The sequence below is a fragment of the Sminthopsis crassicaudata genome, chromosome 4 (genome assembly GCF_048593235.1).
Source record: "Sminthopsis crassicaudata isolate SCR6 chromosome 4, ASM4859323v1, whole genome shotgun sequence".
Taxonomy (NCBI): Eukaryota; Metazoa; Chordata; class Mammalia; order Dasyuromorphia; family Dasyuridae; genus Sminthopsis; species Sminthopsis crassicaudata.
In genome coordinates this window covers 165,345,678-165,369,884 of record NC_133620.1, presented here as the reverse complement: position 1 = coordinate 165,369,884, position 24,207 = coordinate 165,345,678, and the positions used below count along the sequence as shown (strand labels likewise).

At 34.4% G+C, this 24,207-nt stretch overlaps 1 protein-coding gene and 1 pseudogene across 1 annotated transcript; both read left to right on the top strand.

Moving 5' to 3' along the window:
- The first annotated feature begins 1,079 nt into the window (after positions 1–1,079).
- On the top strand, positions 1,080–1,654 carry LOC141540666 (trace amine-associated receptor 9-like; annotated as a pseudogene).
- A 14,426-nt stretch (positions 1,655–16,080) lies between these two features.
- On the top strand, positions 16,081–17,142 carry LOC141540665 (trace amine-associated receptor 8b-like). The gene has a single exon (XM_074264687.1). It carries the CDS (start codon positions 16,081–16,083, stop codon positions 17,140–17,142), a length of 1,062 nt encoding a protein of 353 aa, XP_074120788.1.
- Positions 17,143–24,207: the final 7,065 nt, after the last annotated feature.

The following is a 24,207-nucleotide window of genomic DNA, read 5'->3' as shown; positions in this document are numbered from 1 at the left end:
ACATAAATATCTCAAATGCCAGTAAATTCATCATAAATTATAACATAAAAATGCATAGAACAAAAATACATAAATCTACAAATCTTACAAAACAAAATGGATGATTTGTATAACTATAAATAGCAGCAAAACAATAAATGCCTTACCAAAGGCTAGTGGAGAAAAGTTTCTTGCAGTTTATACCTTACCCCAAAGAGACCATATCTTAGGGGTTTTCTGGCACTTCTTTGAGTTCCAGAAAGATTGGGGTACTTTGGACTTTAGCTCAGAGTTGACAACATGAAGAACAAAGTAATAAAAACTGACCCATGTTTTGTAGAGGAGCTTGTCATAGATACAGAATGATAAATGTTACTCAGCAGCTAAGCATCGACTGTCTTGCTGTAGTCTTTAGTAGACTTATTCAAAGTTACATATTTCATGTTTTTTAGATTAAGGGAAGCAGTTCTATTGAGTAAAATGGGCACATATTTGTAAAGGGCTGAAACCGAATATGTGCACTGGAATCAGACAACCGAGCACTTAAGGCTAATTACCTATTGGACACTAACTCTATTAGCATATGGTTGGAAAAATGGCCTTTCTCCTTATTCCCTGCTGGTTTGATCTTTTGGTGTATACAAATAATCATAGGAGGGATTAGAAGGTGGAGTAAGACAAGCCAGAGTCACTTTGGAGGAGGACGAGGAGAAGGTAGGTTGGTGGAGAGCTTCTGGCAGTTTTGTCCATCCCCTTCACTTCTCCCCCTAAAGACCAAGGACTTTTGCTTATCCTGACTGTGGCTGATTCTGAGGCCTCCAGAGAGCTATCCCAGAACTTACACATATTGAGTATAACAGAGGAGGGGGGCTTCAGTGTTTATAGGAAAGGGGGAAGACATTAACATTTATATAATGCCTATTGTGCCAGGCAAAGTGGTAAGTGCTTTTCAAATATCTTAATGAAATGGATCATAATTCATGAAGGATGGTGTTTGACTTGTACAAATATATATTTATCTTCTTTTTAAGAATATTGGAAATGTTAATAACTTTTGTGTGATTACCAGGAAATATATACTTAGAAGTTGAGAGAGAAGAATGTTAAGCAACTGCAATAGGTCTCATCCTACACCTCAAGAACTCTGTTATGAGAACATCGATGAGTCCTGCATTAAAACTTCCTACTCCCCTGGACCCCAGGTGATCTTCTACCTAGCTTTTGGCTCAAGGGCTCTACTGCTCTTGAGAAACCTTCTGCTCATAATTTCAATCTTTCACTTCAAGCATTCTCCAATCAATTTTTTCATTTCCTCCTTGGCTTGTGCTGACTTTTTGGTGGGAGCTACTATGATGCCCTTCAGCATGGTGAGGTCTGTGGAGAATTGATGATAATTTGAGAAAAGTTATCATGAATTTCACTCTTGTTTTAAAAGGTCATTTTGTATTCTATTTTTCATGTGTGCTTTGTCTCTACTGATAGATACATTGCTGTCACTGACCCTTTGGCTTACCTAACCAAATTTACCATGTAGGTTTCAGGACTATGCATTCTCTTTTCCTGGTTCCTTGCTATCACATTCCACTTTTCATTTCTTTCCACAGGTACTAATGATGAAGAACTGGAGGAATTAGTAATTGCCTCTCTTATGTGGGAAGTTGTCAGATTGCTATGATTCCCATACTTTAATGAATTAATATTTTATCCTTATCTAGGATTTATCACCCCAACATATAGTTATGAAATTTTACTTTAGTTTGTCTATTACAACTCAACCATGAACCCTCTGATTTATGCTTTCTTTTATCCTTGGTTTCTAAGAGCAATTAAATTTATCATCACTGGGAAATTCTTCAGAGGTCACTCTTTGACAATATATTTGTTTTTTGAAAAAAAAAATAAAGTTTTAGATTGAAGGATTTAAAATATGGGAAAATGTTTACAATGAAACAGATGAATTGTTATAAGATAAAACTATCCTCTCTCCATTCAATCCCAATTCCAATTTCAGGTTTCATGTTTAATGAAATTTATTTACCATGACAAATTATATGGGAATAATGTTTACCAATAATATTCAAAGTTGCACTCCTATTCCTGCTTTTTCTCATTCTATATGTATTTTTGTTCATTTTTCTTCTCTTGGACCAATGGGTAAAGTATTTTTTTCTTCTCTAATAAATATCTTATGATTATATCTAATACCCTTCCTCCCTTAGCCTTTCATTTCTAATAGATAAGACCTCTATTTTGTCTATTCTACTTCTTTCCAAGAATATCTCCAAAATCTTTCTTCCTTTTAATTTTCACATATAATAAATTTAAATAAGTTTCTATTATATAGTTAAGAATTGTATTTATTTGAATCATAAGGCCTGAAAAGTTTTTGACTCTATTGTGGGTTATAGAATTTTGCTGCTGCTATTTCTTTTTCTTTTTTTTTTTCCTTTCTTTGTTTCTCTTTTCTTTCTTCATTTTTCTTATTTTTCTTCCTTCCTTTCTTCCCTCCCTCCTTCCTTTATTTATTTCTTTGTTCCTTTGTTTCTTTTTTTTAAGATCATAAAGTAAGGGATCAATCTCACTTATAGCCAATAAGGAAATTGTCTCCCTTTGAAATGAATTCATTCAATAGCAATTGTCTTCTCTAATAGTTCTAGTCTTTCTCTATATTCCAGTGAAAGAGAGAACTATCTAAGAACTATCCTCTACATATTCCACAGGTATTCTTTCTAGTGTAAATACATTTTATCATTGTTTCTTATGGTATTATCTCATTAATACTTTTCACAAGCATTTATTTATTCTCCATACTAAGGCACTCTGATAAATGCTTCATAAATATTTTCACAGTGAACCCTAAGATGTAGGTGCTATTATCATCCCTAATTTACAGTTGAAGAAAGTGAGACAAAAGAGTTGAAGTGATTTGCCCAGGATTAAAAATATCTGAGGCTAGATTTGTATTCATCTCTTCCTGATTCAGGATCCATAATTATATTTACTCTATCAAGTAGCTGCCTCATTAGCAACAATATAATTCAATAATATAATATTACTAATGTGACAGTTACAACAGAATCTAATTTGCTTTTACAAGCATTTCCTCATTCCATTAATATGAAGCTACTTTAATCATCTAAAAAAGCCATAAAATTAATCTTGGGTAGTATTGATTTTAAGTTGTTGTTCAGTTATATCCAACTCTTCTTGATACATTTGGGGTTTTCCTGGAAAAAATGCTGGAGTGATTTGTCATTTCCTTCTCCATTTTACAGAGAAGGAAATAAGACAAACAGTGTTAAGTGTCTGAGGTCATATTCAATTCATAAAGATGAGTTTTCCTTATTCCAGGTCCAGCACTCTATTGCAATGTGTGTATGTGTGTGCGCGCGCATGTGTATATAAATGTGTGTATAGCTATTCTCTAATACATGCTAACAAATATGTTGCAACTATGTATGTTATACTTTTCATATAACATTGAAATGCTGGAGAAACTGAGGCAAGATAGAAATTAGAGAGTTTTAATATTTTATTGGAGAGCTTAGATTAATTGACTGGATTGGACTCACATCTCAAAGAATCCAGCAACAAATGAAGAATTCCAAAGATTCTTATAGGTTCCAGCTATCAGGGAAACAAAGTTGGAGGGGGGAGGTTAGAACATTGGTGAGCAGGAATTTCTAGGAATGAACCATAAATCTGGTTCTGACAGGAAGGATCATAAATCCCTATAAATTGAGAGTGAAGTAGGTAGTCAAGCTAGAGACAGAAAGTCTGGAAGGAAAGATAAAGGGTGCCAGCTAGGTATCTGAGATTAGCCATTTGCTCTTATGGAATGCTAATGGTCAGAGCTCCCATCCCTAATTTATATCAGTTCTAATTGTCAGAAACAAGGGTGGGGGAATGTTTAACAAGGGGGACTGAGACAAAACAATTTAGGAGAACTGAGGCAGGACAATTCAGGGAAACTGAGGCAGAACATTTAAATGAAACTATATATTTTGGAAATGAGACCTTTATCAGAACCTTTAGATTTAAAAATATTTTCCCAACTTGTTATTTCCCTTCTAATCTTGTTTACATTAGTATTGTTTGTACAGAAACTTTTTAGTTTGATGTAATCAAAATCTTCTATTTTGTGATCAATAATGATCTCTAGTTCTCCTCTGGTCATAAATTCCTTCCTCCTCCATAGGTCTGAGAGGTAGACTATCCTCTGTTCCTCTAAACTATTTATTATCTCCCTCTTTATGCCTAAATCATGTACCCATTTTGATCTTATCTTGGTATATGGTGTTAAGTGTGGATCCATTTCTAATTTCTGCCATATTAATTTCCAGTTTTCCCAACAGTTTTTTCCAAATAATGAATTTTTATCCCTAATGTTGGTATCTTTGGGTTTGTCAAAGATTAGGTTGCTATATATGTATCCTTTTTTGTCCTTTGTATCTAATCTGTTCCACTGATCTACCGGTCTATTTCTTAGCCAATACCAAATGGTTTTGGTGACTGCTGCTATATAATATAGCTTTAGATCAGGTACACTTAGACCACCTTCCTCTGAATTTTTTTCATTAGATACCTTGCAATTCTCGACCTTTTATTCTTCCATATGAATTTTGTTGTTATTTTTTCTAGGTCATTGAAATAGTTTCTTGGGAGTCTGATTGGTATAGCACTAAATAAATAGATTAGTTTGGGGAGTATTGTCATCTTTATTATATTCGCTCGGCCTATCCAAGAGCACTGAATGTCTTTCCAATTATTTAAATCTGACTTTATTTTTGTGGCAAGTGTTTTGTAATTTTTCTGATATAATTCCTGACTTTTCTTTGGTAGATGGATTCCCAAATATTTTATACTCTCAACATTTGTTTGGAATGGAATTTCTCTTTGTATCTCTTGCTGTTGCATTTTGTTAGTGATATATAAAAATGCTGAGGATTTATGTGGATTTATTTTGTATCCTGCCACTTTGCTGAAATTTTGAATTATTTCTAGTAGCTTTTTAGCAGAGTCTTTGGGGTTCTCTAAGTATACCATCATGTCATCTGCAAAAAGTGATAGTTTGATTTCCTCATTTTCCTACTCTAATTCCTTGAATCTCTTTCTCGGCTCTTATTGCCGAGGCTAGCGTTTCTAGTACTGTATTGAATAGTAATGGTGATAGTGGGCAACCTTGTTTCACTCCTGATCTTACTGGGAAAGGTTGTAGTTTATTTCTATTGCATATTATGCTTACCGACCGTCTTAAATATATGCTCCTGATTATTCTAAGGAATAGTCCATTTATTCCTATACTCTCAAGAGTTTTTAGTAGGAATGGATGTTGGATTTTGTCAAATGCTTTTTCTGCATCTATTGAGATGATCATATGGTTCTTATTAATTTGATTATTAATATGGTCAATTATATTAATAGTTTTCCTAATATTAAACCAGCCCTGCATTCCTGGAATAAATCCTACTTGATCATAGTGTATTATCCTGGAGATGATTTTCTAAAGTCTTTTTGCTAATATCTTATTTAAGATTTTAGCATCAATATTCATTAAGGAAATTGGTCTATAATTTTCTTTCTCAGTTTTCGATCTACCAGGTTTAGGTATCAGTACCATGTCTGTGTCATAAAAGGAGTTTGGTAGGACTCCTTCGTCCCCTATTTTTTCAAATAATTTATATAACATTGGGGCTAATTGTTCTTTAAATGTTTGGTAGAATTCACATGTGAATCCATCTGGTCCTGGGAATTTTTTCCTGGGGAGTTGATTAATAGCTTGTTCTATTTCTTTTTCTGAAATGGGACTATTTAAGCAATTTATTTCCTCCTCTGTTAATCTAGGGAGCCTATATTTTTGGAGGAAGTCATCCATTTCACTTAAGTTATCAAATTTATTGGCATAAAGTTGGGCAAAGTAACTCCTTATTATTTCTCTAATTTCCTCTTCATTGGTGGAAAGATCCCCCTTTTCATTTGTAAGACTAACAATTTGATTTTCCTCTTTCTTTTTTCTGATCAGATTTACCAAAGGTTTATCTATTTTATTGGCTTTTTCATAAAACCAACTCTTGGTTTTATTTATTAATTCAATAGTTTTTTTACTTTCAATATTATTGATTTCTCCTTTTAATTTTTGTATTTCAAGTTTAATATTTGGTTGGGGGTTTTTAATTTGGTCTTTTTCTAGCCTTTTAAGTTGCAAGCCCAATTCGTTAATCTTCTCTTTCTCTATTTTCTTCAAATAAGCCTCTAAAGATATAAAATTTCCCCTTATTACTGCTTTAGCTGCATCCCAAAGATTTTGATATGATGTCTCATCATTGTCATTATCTTGGGTGAAATTGTTAATTGTTTCTATAATTTGCTCTTTCACCCAGTCATTCTTTAAGATGAGATTATTCAGTTTCCAATTACTTTTTGGTCTATTTACCCCTAACTTTTTACTGAATGTAGCTTTTATTGCATTGTGACCTGAGAAGAAGGCATTTGTTATTTCTGCCTTCCTGCATTTAATTTTGAGATCTTTATGTCCTAATATATGGTCAATTTTTGTATAGGATCCATGAACTGCTGAGAAGAAAGTATATTCCTTTCTATTGCCATTCAGTTTTCTCCAAAGGTCTATCATACCTAGTTTTTCTAATATTCTATTTACTTTTTAAATTTCTTTTTTGTTTGTTTTGTGGTTTGATTTGTCTAAATCTGAGAGTGCAAGGTTGAGATCTCCCACTATTATAGTTTTACTGTCTATTTCTTCTTGCAGTTCTCTTAACTTTTCCTTTAGAAAGTTAGATGCTATACCACTTGGTGCATATATGTTTAGTATTGATATGGCTTCATTATTTATGCTACCTTTCAGCAGGATATAGTTTCCTTCCTTATCTTTTTTAACGAGATCTACTTCTGCTTTTGCTTGATCTGAGATAAGGATAGCTACCCCTGCTTTTTTGGCTTTACCTGAAGCATAATAGGCTCTGTTCCAACCTTTTACCTTTACTCTGTATGTATCTCCCTGCTTTAAGTGTGTTTCCTGTAGACAACATATTGTAGGGTTCTGATTTTTGATCCAATCTGCTATCCGTCTCCATTTGATGGGATTGTTCATCCCATTCCCATTTACAGTTAAAATTACTAATTCTGTATTTCCTGCCATCATATTATCCCCAGATTATGCTTTTTCCCTTGACGCCCCTGATCCCCCTCCCCGATATTTAATTTACAGACCCCCCTTGTGATGCGCAACCCTCCCTTGTTTTTTAGTATCCCTCCCCCCTCCCTCCAAGTCCCTTCACTTATTCTCCTTTTCCTTTTACCTTTTTCTCTCCCCCCTTTTAATGAGGTGAGAGAAAATTCTCTGAAAAACAAATATGTTAATTATTTACTCTTTGAGCCTCTTCTGATGAGAGTAAGATTTACACAATGATTCTCCCCCTTACTAAATTCCCTCAGATATGGTGTATTTTCTATGCCTCTTCATGGGACGTAGTTTCCCTCTTTTTATCATTCCTTCCCCTTTTTCTGAAACGACCTCCTTCCCTTTACTACACCCCCCTTTTTTTTCTTTTATATCAGTAAAATCAAATTATCCTTGAGTACTTTTTATATACCCACAACAGAGTTACAGTTCTCAAGGGTTCTGTGTACCTTTTTCTGTGTCTCTTCAGTCTTGTAGATGTAGATCAAATTTTTTGTTTAAGTCTGGTTTTTTTCTTAGAAACATATAGAATTCCTTTATTTCATTGAATGACCATCTTCTTCCATGGAAAAAGATGCTAAACTTAGCTGGGTAGTTCATTCTTGGTTGCAGTCCTTGATCTTTTGCCTTACAGAATATCAGGTTCCAGGCCCTTCTATCTTTTAATGTGGAGGCAGCCAGATCTTGAGTGACCCTTATTGTGGCACCTTGGTATTTAAATTGTTTTTTTTTTTCTAGCTGCTTGCAGGATTTTCTCCTTTGTGTGGTAATTCTGCAGCTTAGCCACTATATTCTGTGGTGTTCTTTTTTTAGGGTCTATTTCAGAAGGAGTTCGATGAATTCTTTCCACATCTACTTTCCCTTCTGTTTCTATTATCTCTGGACAGTTCTCTTTGATAATTTCCTGTAATAGAATCTAGGCTCTTTTTTTGGTCATAGTTTTCGGGAAGTCCAATGATCCGCAGATTATCTCTCCTAGATCTATTTTCCAGGTCTATAGATTTTCCCAGTAAGTATTTGACGTTGTTCTCCAGCTTCTCATTTTTTTTGTTTTGTTTGACTGATTCTTGGGTTCTCTGTGAATCATTCATTTCTATTTGTTCCATCCTGCCTTTTAATGAGTTATTTTTTTCTTTCACAGTTTTTAGTTCTTTTTGTAAATGCCCAATTTCGTTTTTAAATGAATTATTTTGCTCTATTGAATTTTTTTCCATTTCCCTAATTTTTTTTTGAGAATTAGTTTCTTTTTCCAATTCAGAAATTCTATTTTCTTGAGATTTTTTTATCTTTTCCAATTCAGAAATCCTACTTTCCTGTGATTTTTTAAGCTTTTCTAATTCACAAATTTTGTTTCCCTGCATCTCCTGTGAATTCTTTATTTTTTCCAACTCCAATTTCAGGACGTTGTTATTCTCTATCATTGCTTCCCTTTCCTTTCCCCATTTTTCTTCAAAATCTCTTAACTTTTTAATAGCCTCTTCTAGGAGAGAGTTATGTGATGGGGGGCAGGAATCGTTCCCCTTTAGGTTGTTATCTGCTGAATCTTTGCTGTTAACTTCCAAGGGGTTGGATGCCCGCTCTTTGTGTAGAAGGAATCTATAGTTTTCCTGGCATTTTTTGTTCATATTTAAAAAATCTTTTGGGGTCTGTCCCTGGGGTAGGAAATTATTTATTTACTTCTTTATCAGCTTCCTCCCAGACCGGATGGATGTAGCGGCTCTTGGGCCTGAGCTAAGATAGAGCTCTGGGAGAGAGTTCCCCACCCCCTCCCTGGAAGTGCCTCAGAGGTGACTAGCACTGCTGTGCCTTGAGGGCATTGTGTTCTAGAGGCTTCCCTGACTTTTGAGATTGAAGTAAAGAAGGCACAAAGCCCAGCCTATGCTTCCTGGTGGGGCGTGGATGTCTGCAGCAGGTGACGTGAAAAGCCCCTGCGCTCAAACTGGAAGTGTCTGCCAGAAACCGTGGCCCCTAGTTCAAAGGTTCCGCTTCTCTGGGACTTCTGGAGGTGAGTTCCACACCTGAGTTCCACCCCCTCCAGCTAAGCTAGGCAGTGTGTGTTGCCTTGGGCCGTATCTGCCCACTTGTCAATCTCTTAACTAGTCTTAGGTGGGGGCTGAGGCCACACCCCCTGGTGCCGAGATCTGCTGAGTCACCCCCAGGATCGGGAAAAATCTAATCTATCTGAATTTTTAAAGTGTTTAGATTTCCCTTCTGAACTGCTATATTATAAGCATAGAAGAGCTAACAGCCTGTGACAGGTTCCTTTATCTCAGTGTCTTCTCTGATCCCAGAGCCCTTCCCAGCGCAATCAGCGGTGCAGTATGCTAGCACCCAGCCGTCTATGCTGGCCTCTCTTCTTCCTCCCCTGGGAACTGACCTTTTCTGTTGAAACTCCAGATTCTCTTCAGCTGGTAAGTCATGCTTCCAGTCCTTGTGGTATCTATCAGTCCAGGGCTATTTCTGAGTGAGGGAGTAAGGACGTTCACAGAGTTGTGTGTTTCTTCTCCGCCATCTTGGCTCCGCCCCTTACTGTAATAATTTCTAAATAACATTCAAATAAATTGAGCTGTCTGTTACAATGCTTTCCTCCTTGACTCCATCTTTTTCTACTTAAGAAATTAAAGAACTTAGACATTAGGCTTTTCTGAAATCTGCCTGCTCATCATTTGTTAAAGAACAATAATATTCCATTACATTCATATACTATAACTTATTCAGCCAGTTCCCAATGTATGGGAACTCACTCAATTTCTAATTCCTTGTCAATGCAAAAAACTGCTACAAAAATTTTTGTGTATCTGGGTGCTTTTCCATCTTTTATGATCTTTTTTTTTTAGTATACAGACCCAATAGTGACACTGAGAGATTAAAAAGTATGCACAGTTTTATAGCTCTTTGGCATAATTCCCAATTAGTTTCCAATTCCACCAATAATGGATTGGTGTCCCAATTTTCCAACATACTCTCCAACATTTATATTGATATTTTCTTAATCTTGTTTTAGTATTGTCTGATTCTTTTTGACATCTCCTAAGCCCTAGACATTATATAACCCTCAACAATTTCCTAACTGTATATTTGGTCTACATTAGATTCTCTTTCTTTTCTTTAATTGCTTTTTAAAAATGTCCTTATGCAAAAAATCAAATCAAATCAAAGATTGTGATATTAGAAGACAAATATAATGGCAAAGCACTCAGTTAAGAGCCTGTAGGAATATTGACAGCTCTTTCTTCCTTTTTTGCTTCTTTTTTTGTCCCCTTTTTGACTTCATTTGTAAATATCAGGATAATTTGGAAAGCTAGGTCACTTGTCCACTTTCTATAAATTTATTCCCTATCTTGCTCTCTTAATTAATGAATAGTTTTCTTGTTGTCTTAATTAAGGAATAGTTTCCCATTATCTTCTATTTCCTCTTCAAAAGGACTCTAGAAAGATTATGATGACAAAAATTATGTGTTACGAATTTAAAAGAATTTATTAAAAACTATATTCCAGTTACTAATTCAATGAGCCATAGAAACATAGATAAAATGAAACAATATTTGCTCTCAGGAAGGTTATATTTTATCAAGGTACACAATGTGTGCATAAATAAGCATGTAGCAAACAGTTACAGGGTAACTTAAAGGAAGAGCCTTGGTAGCTGATGGGCTTTGAGAAAGACTTTATATACAAAGTGGCACTTGAAATGAATTTTAAAGGAAATAATAGCGTTTTTAGTGACAGGAGAGGAAAAACTGACTTTAAGCATGGAGAACAAATGAAAAGGAAAGAGATGGGACATAAAGTTTTGAGTGTGAGGAAACAAAACAATCCTTTTGGATTAAACCATCAATTATAAAGAGCTATATGTGGAGTCACCTTGTAGAAGAGGTTTAAAATAAAAACTCAGAGTTTCTATTTTCCTATAGAAAGATCTATGAGTAGAAAGAGATATGGTCAGACCTGTGCTGTAGGAAACTCAGTTTAGGAGCCATGTGGAAAATGCATTAAAGAAAGGAAAATTTTGAGACATGGAGAGCAATTTTCAATAATCAAGGCAAGAAATAATAAGAGTGATAATGTTGCCAAGGATGGAGTAGACCTGAGAAGGCCTCATTAAAGTTCCAGAGTGTCCCCAGCAGCCTGGATCTACCCCTCCAGTGTTGCTGCATTGCTTCAGTGTCGATATTTGAAATAAAATAGGCTGACAGGACAGCATGCCCATGCTAGGTATTAAAAGAACAAAGAAAAATGAGATAGAGCTATCAATATTGTATTTTCATAGGCATTCCTAACTTCCCAGTCACTTTGGGTTATAGGTGACAGAACCTAGAAGAACATTGACTTTCCTCTTACTAGATCTAAGAAAGATCTGTACTCCTTAGAAACTGTACTCATTTTAATCAGGGATTTTTTATTCAGGAGTTTCTATCGTCTGACTTTGTGACCCCATTTGGGTTTTTTTTTTTTTTTTTGGTGAAGATACTAGAGTAGTTTGCTATATCTTTCTTCTGAACATTTGACAGAAGAGGAACTTAAGCAAAGGGGTTAAGTGACTTGCCCAGGATCATATAGCTAGGAAGAGTTGGGTCAAATTTGTACTCAGGAAAATGAGTCTTTCTGACTTCTGATCATTCTACCCCCTGAACAATTGCCTACCCAAACAGGGACTTACTATCTTCCTTATCTTCCTATTCTTAATGTGTATTTTATTGTCATTAAGTTGCTTCCTATATAGAACACTCTCCTTATTTATAATTAATGCATAAAGAATCAACATGATAGTAAATTGACTCGGAGTCAGTATCTTGATTTAGAGTCTTGGGATCCTCTCCCACCTCTGACAATGTAGTTTTGACCAAGGGAGAATTACATACCTACTCAAAGCCCACAGGCAATTGTTAGGCATTAGTGCAGAAAATTTTTATATTATCAGTTCCTACACAGTAATGAAATAACAAGTAGGTATGGTTCAGGGCTATATGAAATATTTCAGGAGGACGAAAATCTCTTATATAAAGGCTTAACAAGGCCTTTTCAGGGCTCTCCTCACCTATATCTCTAAGAAGCTGTAGCATGTACAGCACCCAAACGTTGATATAATTGTCTGTCAGAGAGGCTAACCTAAGTTTAGGATAATTGACAACTGTCAAGCCCTTCAGTGAGTTAGAGTTATATCTATGTCAAGCATGTGAAGACTCCCCACCTCTACCCTATCCCCAGCACTGAGCTGAATATAATTTGTTTCAACAGACATGAAGGAAGGTAAAATAGTTGGTCATTGCCATTCTGAATTTTTTTCCTGTCACTGGATTTTGTTGACTTTGGAAGAGAAAGTAAAGCTGATAACTGTATACGCCTGTCTGACTCACTTAAATCCAATTCACCTATGAATTAAGACATTGCCCTTTGAAGTCATTTGTTGTCTTCCAAAATGAAGGACAAACAAGAACAGGTATAGTGCAGTCCATTCCAACCCCAATCAATTGCAGTTGTTGAGATCTATCAGGAGAGAATACAGTTTGGAGGCAGGCTCCATGAAGTTTTATTCTATTTTATATCTACAAATAAGGTGCAGAATTATGAATTTATGACCTCATTAAAGAGGTTAAAATTTTAGTTGGACTTCAACTTACTATTTAATTTTAACATCTTGCTCTATTGTTTATACAATGCACATGGTGTAAATATAGTATATATATACATATATATATATTAGAGTTGTATATATACATGTTTTGTGTGCATATTACAGATGTTTACATTTGTATATATGTGCATATATTATACATGTGTAAATGTATGTATATATTATTTTTAAGCTTACACTATTAAAGACTTAGTGTAGTCAAACAATAAGTGTTTAAAATTTTTGTGACACTCTCTATAAGGAGGGGCAGCATTAAATAGTAGAAGGAAGGATTGCTTGGTAATTATGAAGCTCTGAGGTCTTACTCATATTTGTTCCCGAGAAAGCCTTTAGCTTCTCAATATCTTCCTTAATTCCTTCCCCAGAATTTTATAACACCATAAACTATACAGTAGATGATACCTTTGTACAAAGACATGTGCACAGTGAGATGTTTCTTACATCGATGAAATGTGTACATATATAATGAATATATGTATAATTAAGTATTCAGAGCTTCCAATAAAATCCTCCTTTTGTAATATTATATATAATAATAAATAAAATTCAGAATGGCAATGACCTGAGACCTTAATTTTTTCAATACTGACAAACCCAGGACTCCATAGCAACTGTTTCACTTGCCTTTATGTCTGTTGGAACAAATTATATTCATCTGTCTATTGCCTCAGTGTAATAGGGAAATGACCAAGTCTTTTCTAAGATTCTGCCAATTAATCCAAGTATTTTCAGGCAGCACAAAACTAAAAAGAATTAATTATGGAAGCAATAATTACTTATATGGTTGTGGTCTAAGAATGAATTAGAATGGAAAAACTTCTAAAATGTTACTGAGGAGTTAAGTTCCATAGAGGAAGCCAAGAGCTAAAAAACCTGCATGTTATTTTTTAATAAGCAGGAGACTTAAAATACACCTACATATGTGCATGAATGTATATATTTACATTTATTCATATATATGTATGTGTCTTTATACAAATAAAAGCAAGATGTTCTAAAAGACAGTGCAGTTTTAAGCTATTAAATTACATATATAAGCATATGCGTGCATACATAACTACATGCATGTACATGTATAAACCTGCTCTCATACATGTTTATGTATACTAAAATATATATTTTATTTATTTAACCATCAAATTTAACCATCAAAAAATAGAACAAAAAAGTTCACATAAGTGCAAATCTTATTACACAAAATGAATAATTTATATTCCTATAAATTGGTATAGCAGGAAAAAATCTTTATTAATACTTATTGGGAAAAGTTTATTTTCATAGTTCACACTTTTCCCCATAGGGATTGTATCCTAGAGGTTTTCTGGCACTTCTCTGGCTAAGCTCCCAAAAGGTTGGGGTACTTGGGGCATTTACTCAGAGTCAATAACTTTAAAAAGGGTAAATAAAAGGTGACTCTAATTAAAGAATCCCTTAGTATCACGCTGAACTTTTCAGAGGAGCTTGTAAAAGGTACAGAATCACAGTATTAAAGGAAAATGCTAGCAAGCAGGTAAGTATTGACTGTTTTGATGCATATCCTTAATAGACTTATTCAAAGCTATTTATTGAAATTTTTTAATTTGTTTATTTTTTAATTTTATAATTATAAATTGTTTTTGACAGTATATATGCATGAGTAATTTTTTATAACATTATCCCTTGTATTCATTTTTCCAAATTTTCCCCTCCCTCCCTCTACTCCCTCCCCTAGATGACAGGCAATCCCATACATTTTACATGTATTACAGTATAACCTAGATACAATATATGTGTGTAAATCCAATTTTCTTGTTGCACATTAAGTATTAAATTCCGAAGGTATAAGTAACCTGGGTAAATAGACAGTAGTGCTAACAATTTACATTCACTTCCCAGTGTCCCTTCTCTGGGTGTAATTGTTTCTGTCCATCATTGATCAACTGCAAGTGTGTTGGATCTTCTTTATTCCATCAGAATATATCTTCATACAGTATTGTTGTTGGAGCGTATAGTGATCTTCTGGTTCTGCTCATTTCACTCAGCATCAGTTGATGTAAGTCTCTCCAAACCTTTCTGAATTCATCCTGCTGGTCATTTCTTACAGAGCAATAATATTCCACAACCTTCATATAACATAATTTACCCGACCATTCTCCAATTGATGGACATCCATTCATCTTCCAGTTTCTAGCCACTATGAAAAGAGCTGCCACAACCATTTTGGCACATACAGGTCCCTTTCTCCTTTTAGTATTTCTTTGGGATATAAGCCCAATAGCAGCACTGCTGGATCAAAGGGTATGCACAATTTGATAACTTTTTGGGTATAGTTCCAAATTGCTCTCCAGAATGGCTGGATTCTTTCACAGCCTTTTCATCAGTGTCCCAGTTTTCCCACAGCCCCTCCAACATTCATCATTATTTGTTCCTGTCATCTTAGCCAATCTGGCAGGTGTGTAGTGATATCTCAGAGTTGTCTTAATTTGCATTTCTCTGATCAGTAGTGATTTGGAACACTCTTTCATATTAGTGGATATAGTTTCAATTTCATCATCTGAGAATTGTCTGTTCATATCCTTTGTCCATTTATCAATTGGAAAATGGTTTGATTTCTTATAAATTAGGGTCAGTTCTCTAAATATTTTGGAAATGAGACCTTTATCAGAACCTTTAACTGTAAAAATATTTTCCCAATGTGTTACTTTTTTTCTAATCTTGTTTGCATTAGTATTGTTTGTATAGAAACTTTTTAGTTTGATGTAATCAAAATCTTCTATTTTGTGATCAATAATGATCTCTAGTTCTCCTCTGGTCATAAATTCCTTCCTCCTCCACAGGTCTGAGAAGTAGAGACTATTCTCTGTTCCTCTAATCTATTTATGATCTCATTCTTTATGCCTAAATCATGGACCCATTTTTATCTTATCTTGGTATATGGTGTTAAGTGTGGATCCATATCTAATTTCTGCCATTATTTATTGATTTTTAGAATAGGAGAAGCAATTGTATATTGAGAGAAATAGGATATTTTGAGTATAACTGAAAATGGGGGTTTCATTGTTTATAGGAAAGGGGAAAGAGATATATTAGTGCCCCCTATGCCAGGAAATGTGTTACTTACTTTAGAAATATTATCTTAGTGAAATAGATCACAATTCATGAAGAATAGTCTTTGACTTTATACAAAAAGGCATTTTTCTTTCTTTTTTTTCCCCAAAAATATTGGAAATGTCAAAGAGATCTTTTCTGTGCTTTCCTAGAAAAACAAAGGTACTTCTAAGCTGAGAGAATGATAAGCAGCAGCAATGGGTCCCAACTTAGAGCTGTAGAGCTGTGTTATGAAAATACCAATGGGTCTTGCATTAAAACCTCCTACTCCCCTGGACCCCGAGTCATCCTCTACCTAGCTTTTGGTTCAGGAGCTCTTCTGGCTGTCTTGGGAAATCTTCTAGTCATGATTTCAATCCTTCACTTCAAGCAGCTACACTCTCCAGCCAATTTTCTCACAGCCTCCTTGGCTTGTGCTGACTTCTTGGTGGGAGTCACTGTGATGCCCTTCAGCATGGTGAGGTCAGTAGAGAGTTGCTGGTACTTTGGGGAAAATTACTGTAAACTTCACTCTTGTTTTGATGTATCTTTTTGTTATTCTTCCATTTTTCACTTGTGCTTCATCTCCATTGATAGATACATTGCTGTCACTGACCCACTGGCCTATCCAACCAAATTCACTCGGATGGTTTCAGGAATATGCATCCTGTTCTCCTGGTTCCTTGCTATTACATTTAGTTTTTCAGTTCTTTATACAGGTGCCAATGCTGATGGGCTGAAAGAATTAGTAAGTGCCCTCACCTGTGTGGGAGGTTGTCAGGTTGCTGTGAATCAAAACTGGGTACTGATAAATTTTCTGTTGTTCTTCATTCCCACTCTGGTTATGATTATTCTTTACTGTAAGATTTTTCTAGTAGCTAAACAGCAGGCTAGAAAGATCGAAAGCATGAACAGCAAAACTCAATCTTCTTCAGAGAGTTACAAAGCCAGAGTGTCCAAGAGGGAGAGAAAAGCAGCTAAAACCCTAGGCATTGCAGTGATTGCATTTCTGATTTCATGGTTGCCATACTGTATCGAATCAATAATTGATGCATTCTTAGGGTTCATCACCCCAACATATATTTATGAAATTTTAACTTGGTTTGCCTATTATAATTCAGCTATGAACCCTCTGATTTATGCTTTCTTTTATCCTTGGTTTCGAAGAGCAATTAAGTTGATTGTTTCTGGGAAAGTCTTCAGAGGTCACTCTTCAACAATAGATTTGTTTTCTGAAAAAAAAAACAAACAAACAAGATTTTAGACTGAAGAATTTAAAATATAGTACAAAGTTTAAAATGGAACAGATGAATTATTATGAGATAAAAGTATCTTCTCTCCATTTAGTCCCAATTTTAATGCTCATGTTTCATGAAATTTATTTCCCATGCCAAATTGCATGTGAATACTGTTTCCCTTTGGCTTCAAAATGCATTTCTTTTCCTATCTTTTCTTATTTCATCCTTGCTTTTGTTCATTATTCCACTCTTGGACCAAAGGGCAAAAGATGTTTTTTCTTCTCTAATCAACATTTTATAATGTTATCTAATCTCACTCCATTAGCTTTTCATTTGTAGTAGATAAGTTGCTTATTTTGCCTATTCTGCTTCTTTCAAGAACATCTGACATTTTCTTCCTTTCAAAAGTTTAATTTTAAAATTTTGGGGTCTGATCAATTTAATCTTCTGTGGTTAACTATTGCATTTATTTGAATCAATAACTTAGAAAAGTTTTCGTCTCTATTCTTGATCATGTTACTTTATTGCCATTTCCCCCTTCTTTCTTTTTTTTTCTAAAAGAAATGGAAGTGAGGTATCAATCCCACCAATAGTCAATAATGAAACTGCCTCCAGATGAAAGGAGTTTACATGAGAGAGTTTACATGGTTTTTTGCCTCAAAATCCTTTGCTTTCTTAATATTGTATTCAGTGACAGAACTACTTAAAGTTACTTTAGGCCTACACAAGAGTTTTGTGTGTATGTGTATGTCTAAGTCCATGTTATCATTCTTTCTTATGCCATTCTTTCATTAATAATAACTGCAACCATGTATGTAGTATATATATATATATATATATATATATATATATATATATATATATATATATATATATATATATATATATATATATATATATATATATATATATATATATATACACACACACACACACAAGGTTAGTGCTTCACAAATGTTATCTTATTTGTTTTGCACAACAACTCTTATTATCCCTATTTTATAGTTGAGGAAATTGGGGCAAACAGAATTAAAGTGACTTGACTATAAATATGAGATTACATTTGAATTCAGATCTTCCTGATTTGTCTCATAATTGTATCCACTACACCTAGTAGCTTTCTTATTAGCAACAATATAACATAACCAAACCAGCCGTTACAGCATTGATATGGGAGGCTATTTTAATCATCTAAAAAGTCATAAAATTAATATGGGACATGATTGGTTTTAGGTTCTTGTTTAGTTGTGTTCAACACTTCTTGATCTATTTAGGTTTTCCTGGCAAAGATGCTTGTGCTATTTCTTTCTCCATGGGGAACTAAGACAAACAGACTTAAGTGACTTCCTCAGAATTTTCCAGCTTGTTAAATATCTGAGATGATATTCCAACTCATGAAGATAAATCTTCCAGAATCCAAGCCCAGCACACTATCCACAATACCCCACCTAACTGCCACAATTTTAGGTTGCAATTGTACTAGATAGATATAGATAGATAGATAGATAATTATATGTATAGATGGATATGAATATATGTATACATGTAAATAAATGTGTGTAAGAGTGTCTCTAGACAGAACTATTGCCCACCACATACTATCAAATATGCTGTAACTATGAAAATTCTACTTTTAGTATAACGTGACTTTTCCCAGGGGTTCCTCACTTAAATTCAGTTAAATTAAATGTCATGGCACCTTTTCCTTGGTGTCATGGTCCCCTTCAAGGGGAGGAGAAGAGCTGCCTTATTGGGGACTGGAAATGGAGTTAGGCAACATGGTTTTTCACTTCTATTATACCTTCTCTTTCCCTACCCTTTTCTTTTCCTTTCCATTCTCTTCCCTCTGCCCACATAGGTATCATACCCTTATTTGCAGGTTATCTTCACAAAAGGAATGTAAATTTTTATAGCTTTAGATTTCTTGGAGTTTATGAGTTAGCCTTAAATCCAAATCTATCTGGCTCTTATTGATTCAACAACATCAGGTCCCAGACCAAGGCTCATTTGGACATTGCTCGGACCTTGATTAGAGCAATCGGTTCTGTTTTTGCCAGAAACATTGAGAGTTTGACCCTCCCTGGTTGGTTGTGGTTTTTTTTTGTTTGTTTGTTTGTTTGTTTGGTTTTTTTTTTTTTTTTTGGTTGTTTTTTTTTTTCCTTGACTAGATAAAAAAGGCCATTTTTGACCTCATTTCTACTTCCTCCTCTAGATGGCAAGGGAAAACTGGGACACAAGATTTTACAAGAGTTAATGTTGAAAAATTATCTATGCAGATATTGTAAAAATTAAAAAGCTTAAATAAAAAAAGAAAGAAAGTTAAATGACTTGTCCAGAGTCACACAGATAATAAATGTCTAAGGGAGGATTTGAACTCACCTTCCAAATTCTACGTTCACAACTTGATACACTTTTCCACTTAAGCTGTCTAATGGTTCTGGTATCTTGAAAACAGGATTAGATTACAAAGGTTTCACTCCCCAATTCATTTTCCATTTAAGTTGATTACACTATTCTCTGTTGGGCTGGTATCCACCAATTTTCCTGGAGAGTTTAGTGTGTAACTGTTTTTCATGGAAAATTAATATTTTCTGGGTCATAAAATCATTGTGTTGCTACCCAGGCTTTATCCCAACTTGGTTTTCTAATGCCAGAAGAAATACAAGAAACCAGGATTTGTTTTAAATTTTTTTTGGCCACTAATATCTGACTTGTAAACAGGTACTCAAATTCCAACATTCCCTGATGATACAGGATTTCATATTCTGAAACACATCTCTCTTTTTCTATAATTGATGTTCACAAAATTCACTCCATTCTCTTTTACTCTACTCATCATGTCAGTCCAGATGACCAGAATCCAAACTTACTATCTATATGACTTCAGATTTAATCTTCACAGGCCTTGGTTTGTTTTCATATTAAATAAGAAATTGTACATGAAATCAAAAATACCTTAAAGCTAAATATTATTTAGATAGGTTAGACATTGCTCCTTTGGAGGCAGAACTTCTTGCTGCTATACATTGAATCCAGCTAAGTTTCTATTTCAAGATCTGATCCATTTTCTCTTGAATTCCTTGAGAAAAAAATATATATATGCAAATAATGTAGGAATAAACTAATGAAGGTAGCTCGATGGTGCAGAAGAGAGAGTACCAGCTCTGCAGCCAGGAAGACCCCTCTTTCTGAGTTCAAATCTGGCCTCAGATGCTTACTAGCTGTGTGATCCTGGGCAAGTCCTTAACTCTGTCTCCCCCAGTTTCCTCATTTGTAAAGTGAGCTGGAGAAAGAAATAGCAAATCATGCTAGTATCTTTCCAAGAAAATCACAAATAGAGTAATTAAGAGTCACATATCACTGAAAAAAAAGTTTGAACAATGTTAGATAATAAGGCTGCAGTTGGCAAGGCAATTTCCAAATAATATTGCAAAAATTTCTAAATAATTTCAAGGTAATTGAGCTGTCTGCTACAAAACTTTCCTTCTTCCTTGGCTCAGTCTTTTGCTACTTAAATTGGATGAGTTTAAGCACTTAGATATTATGATATTGACTCTCAGAAGGGCACCTTACTGAAGAGGTGACTGAGCCTCAGTACCTTGTTTATTGACATTAATAAAAAAGGGAAATTTGATCCCAGCAAGGCAAAAATCTCTATGGACATTACTAGGATCTGGAGATACAGAGCAAAAAATAAAATAAACCCTGCTTTCAATGATTTTACAGTCTATAAAAGGAAACAATATAGGATTTTAGAATTAGAAACCCCTACAAGACCTTGAATGGTCAGTTATTCCAATCCCCTTCATTTTGTAAGTTAGAAAATTCATTTTCAGAGAGAGCAGACAACAGCTTGAGATCCCTCAAATATTAAGTGTTGAAAAAAAGAAATTTGATGCCAAAGGGCCTGTTTTTCCACTGCACCACATTACTCCTCTTCTTGTTGTTTGTCCTTCATTTTTGAAAAGGACCAATGATATCATGGAGTGACATCTCAACTGATTTCTTAAGGATTTAAGTGAGACAGAGTTGCACAAAGTCATCAGCCCGACTCTCTCTTTCAGAATCATCAAAATTCAATGGCACCATAAAAATCATGACAACTTATACCTTAGGAAACAGTGGGTGATAATGGCATCTTCTATATTTGACCAAATTCTAAGCCTCCAAAGTACCTACTCTTTCCACTCTCATGGTTGTTGGAACCAATTGGTTTCATCTACTTATTCTTCAGGGAGGGGTAGACATCCCCCTAACTTACCAAATAGGTTTGAGGCTTGTCAGTTACCCTCAGGATGGTTTTGCTCATCTGCCAACACATTAAGGGAATGTGATGTAGTAGAAAGACAAGTGAACAGGGAGGAGAATAAGAAACCAATTTTGGATTTGCTCCAGTTTATGAAAAGAATGTTAAACAGAAATGACTTTATGGTGAGGAAGTAGAAACCTGTCATATATGCATGACTGTCCAATCCCACCCTGGGAATTATGAGATGCTTATTCCATTTGATAGTGAACCTCACCTTGTATTTCAAGCCAGCAGATCCAGGTATCATCATATCTGAAGATTTGAACAGCATGAAATATTGTATTTATCATGCAATAGTGAGATATTAATAGATTTGGTAGAAGTTCTTGATACTCAGTCTTTCATTTTAGGGAGATAAGACTGAGATAGAGGAGGAGCCAAATAAAGCTATTTGTTAAAAAATCAAGAGTCTCAAGGCTTTTTTTTTTTAATACTTAGGATGGATAGATAGACAATTCCTATTATCCTTATGACATGCCCCAGCACAATCTTATTTTGGGTCCCAGTACAGTCTTTATCCCAAGTTCATGCAAAATTCTGCCAAGTCAGTGCACATAACTTAAAGGTTGGCATCTACCATTCTGTGAATGTAGAGAAATATCAATTGATCATGGGAAAAATAGGAATACTTCCCTTCCCACTTCATTCTCATGACCTCTTACATTGTTCTTTTTTTCTCAGAAAGTCTAGACAAAGCTTTCTCACAATTTATACCTTATTGAGAGAAATTAGAGTACATTTACATCAGGAAATATAATGCATACAAACACAGATCTAAGTTTGAGTGCCATTTCTTCTAAATCAGGGCTTCTTAAACGTTTTCCATTCATTACTCCTTTTCATGGGAGAAATTTTTATGAGACCCCAGATATATAGATATATAAAATAGATATACAAATCAAACATTTACTGATAAAAAAAAATTCATAATGTTGTGATTCCTCATTCAGTTACACATCCTAAATGGGATCACAACTTACAAGTTAAGAATCTGTTGTGTTGTGTGTGTGTGTGTGTGTTTGTGTGTGTTCTAAATAAATATATATTTTACAAATAAGGAAACTGAATGTTACCGAGTTTGTATGGCTTGTCCAGTGTTATACAGACAATAAATGTCTAAAAGAGGATTTGTACTCAGGTCTTTCCAACTCCATATGCACCTCTCCATGCATTGTGCCACTTAGTTGTCTAATAGCTCCAGGCTCACATTATGAAGATTCCATTATCAATAGGATGCTTCTAAAGCTTCCCCTTCCAAGTTAATCATTTTCTATTCTGTAAGGCTGTTTCTTGACTGGTAAATCAATCATATGCTGAGAAATCCCTTGCATCTTACTGGAAGTGAAGGATTTGGTTCACATCTCTTCCTCATAAAAAAACCACAAGATGTGTCTTTCCTGGGTCATAAAGGGGTAATGGTGCTCCCAAGTTCTTTTTTCATCTTGACTTTCTCTGTACAAACTAATCCAATGAACCAAAAATTGTCTAAATTCTATATTTGACCTATTATAATTCTACTGTTCTTCTTTAAAAGTCTTCCTGCATTGTTTGAACAATTTTTTTTTGCTTTTAATATCAAAAGACAATGAAATCCTGAAGAGTTTTAACTTCCTTTGAATACTCCAAATCACTTTTCAAATTCAAATATTAATTATTGAATATTTTGATACTCACTGAAACATCAAGGGCCAAATGACTTGATAATTGATATGTCAAAAAACAAATTTTAGTTGTCTTTCCCAAAAGCCAAGTTTTTTCATAAATGCTTTAATGTAGTCATACATAAATGGTAAAATCTGATTTTGACACTGAAATTTTAAATTCAACACATGGAAATAGCCAATGATATTGATAATGAAAGTCAAATCCTGAAATCAGTTCTTATTCCTAAGTTGTTCTGATGACTATCATTAAATTTTTTAAATTTATTTTAAGGCAAATTTGCCAAAATCACTTCAAAACCTGATAGGAAAGCCAGCAAATGTCTACATAAAATAAACCTTCCTGCTAACTTTTCATTTATAATAGAAATAAGAAAAACTATCAATGAATCAGTCTTTGAGAAGATAGAGTATTCCCTGTTTTCTTAACAACCATCAGCATGTATTCTTGGTTCCTTTAAAACAGTCAAACAGAGTTCTGTAAAACAAATTCACTCAATAGATGGAGACATGTAAATATATAAATGTAATTACATTCTTGTGTGTGTATGCTTATGTGTGTGTGGAGTTCAAATTGGCCTCAGATATTGATTAGTTGTATGACTCAAGACAAGTCACTTAACCCTGTTTGCTTCAGTTCCTTATCTGTAAAAATGAAGTGGAAAAAAAGGCAAACCATTGCAGTATCTTTATCAAGAAACTCTCAAATGAGGTCACAAACATTGAACTGAAAACAATTCAACACAGATATCAATACATATACCTATTTACACATATGCCTATGTCTCATTCTGTACCCTAAATTTGAAAGTTTATGAAAATGCCTGGAAAAGAATTTCACAGAGAAAGTGTGGATTGGCTAAAGTCAATACTGCAAGCACTCATTGCATTAAGTCCTGGATATTAAAGTATGAATTTTTGTTGATACTGTAACTTTTGAAGTCCATGTTTTCTGTTTTTTTTTTCAGTTAATAGAGCATCTAAAGAGGCTGATATTGATAGATAAAGTCTTTGGAGATTGTCAATAATTACATTGTTATATCTGATTACATTTTATATTATCATAGCTGATACAAATTTCTATAGTTTTTCAGATCACATCATTGAGGGAGAGAACATAG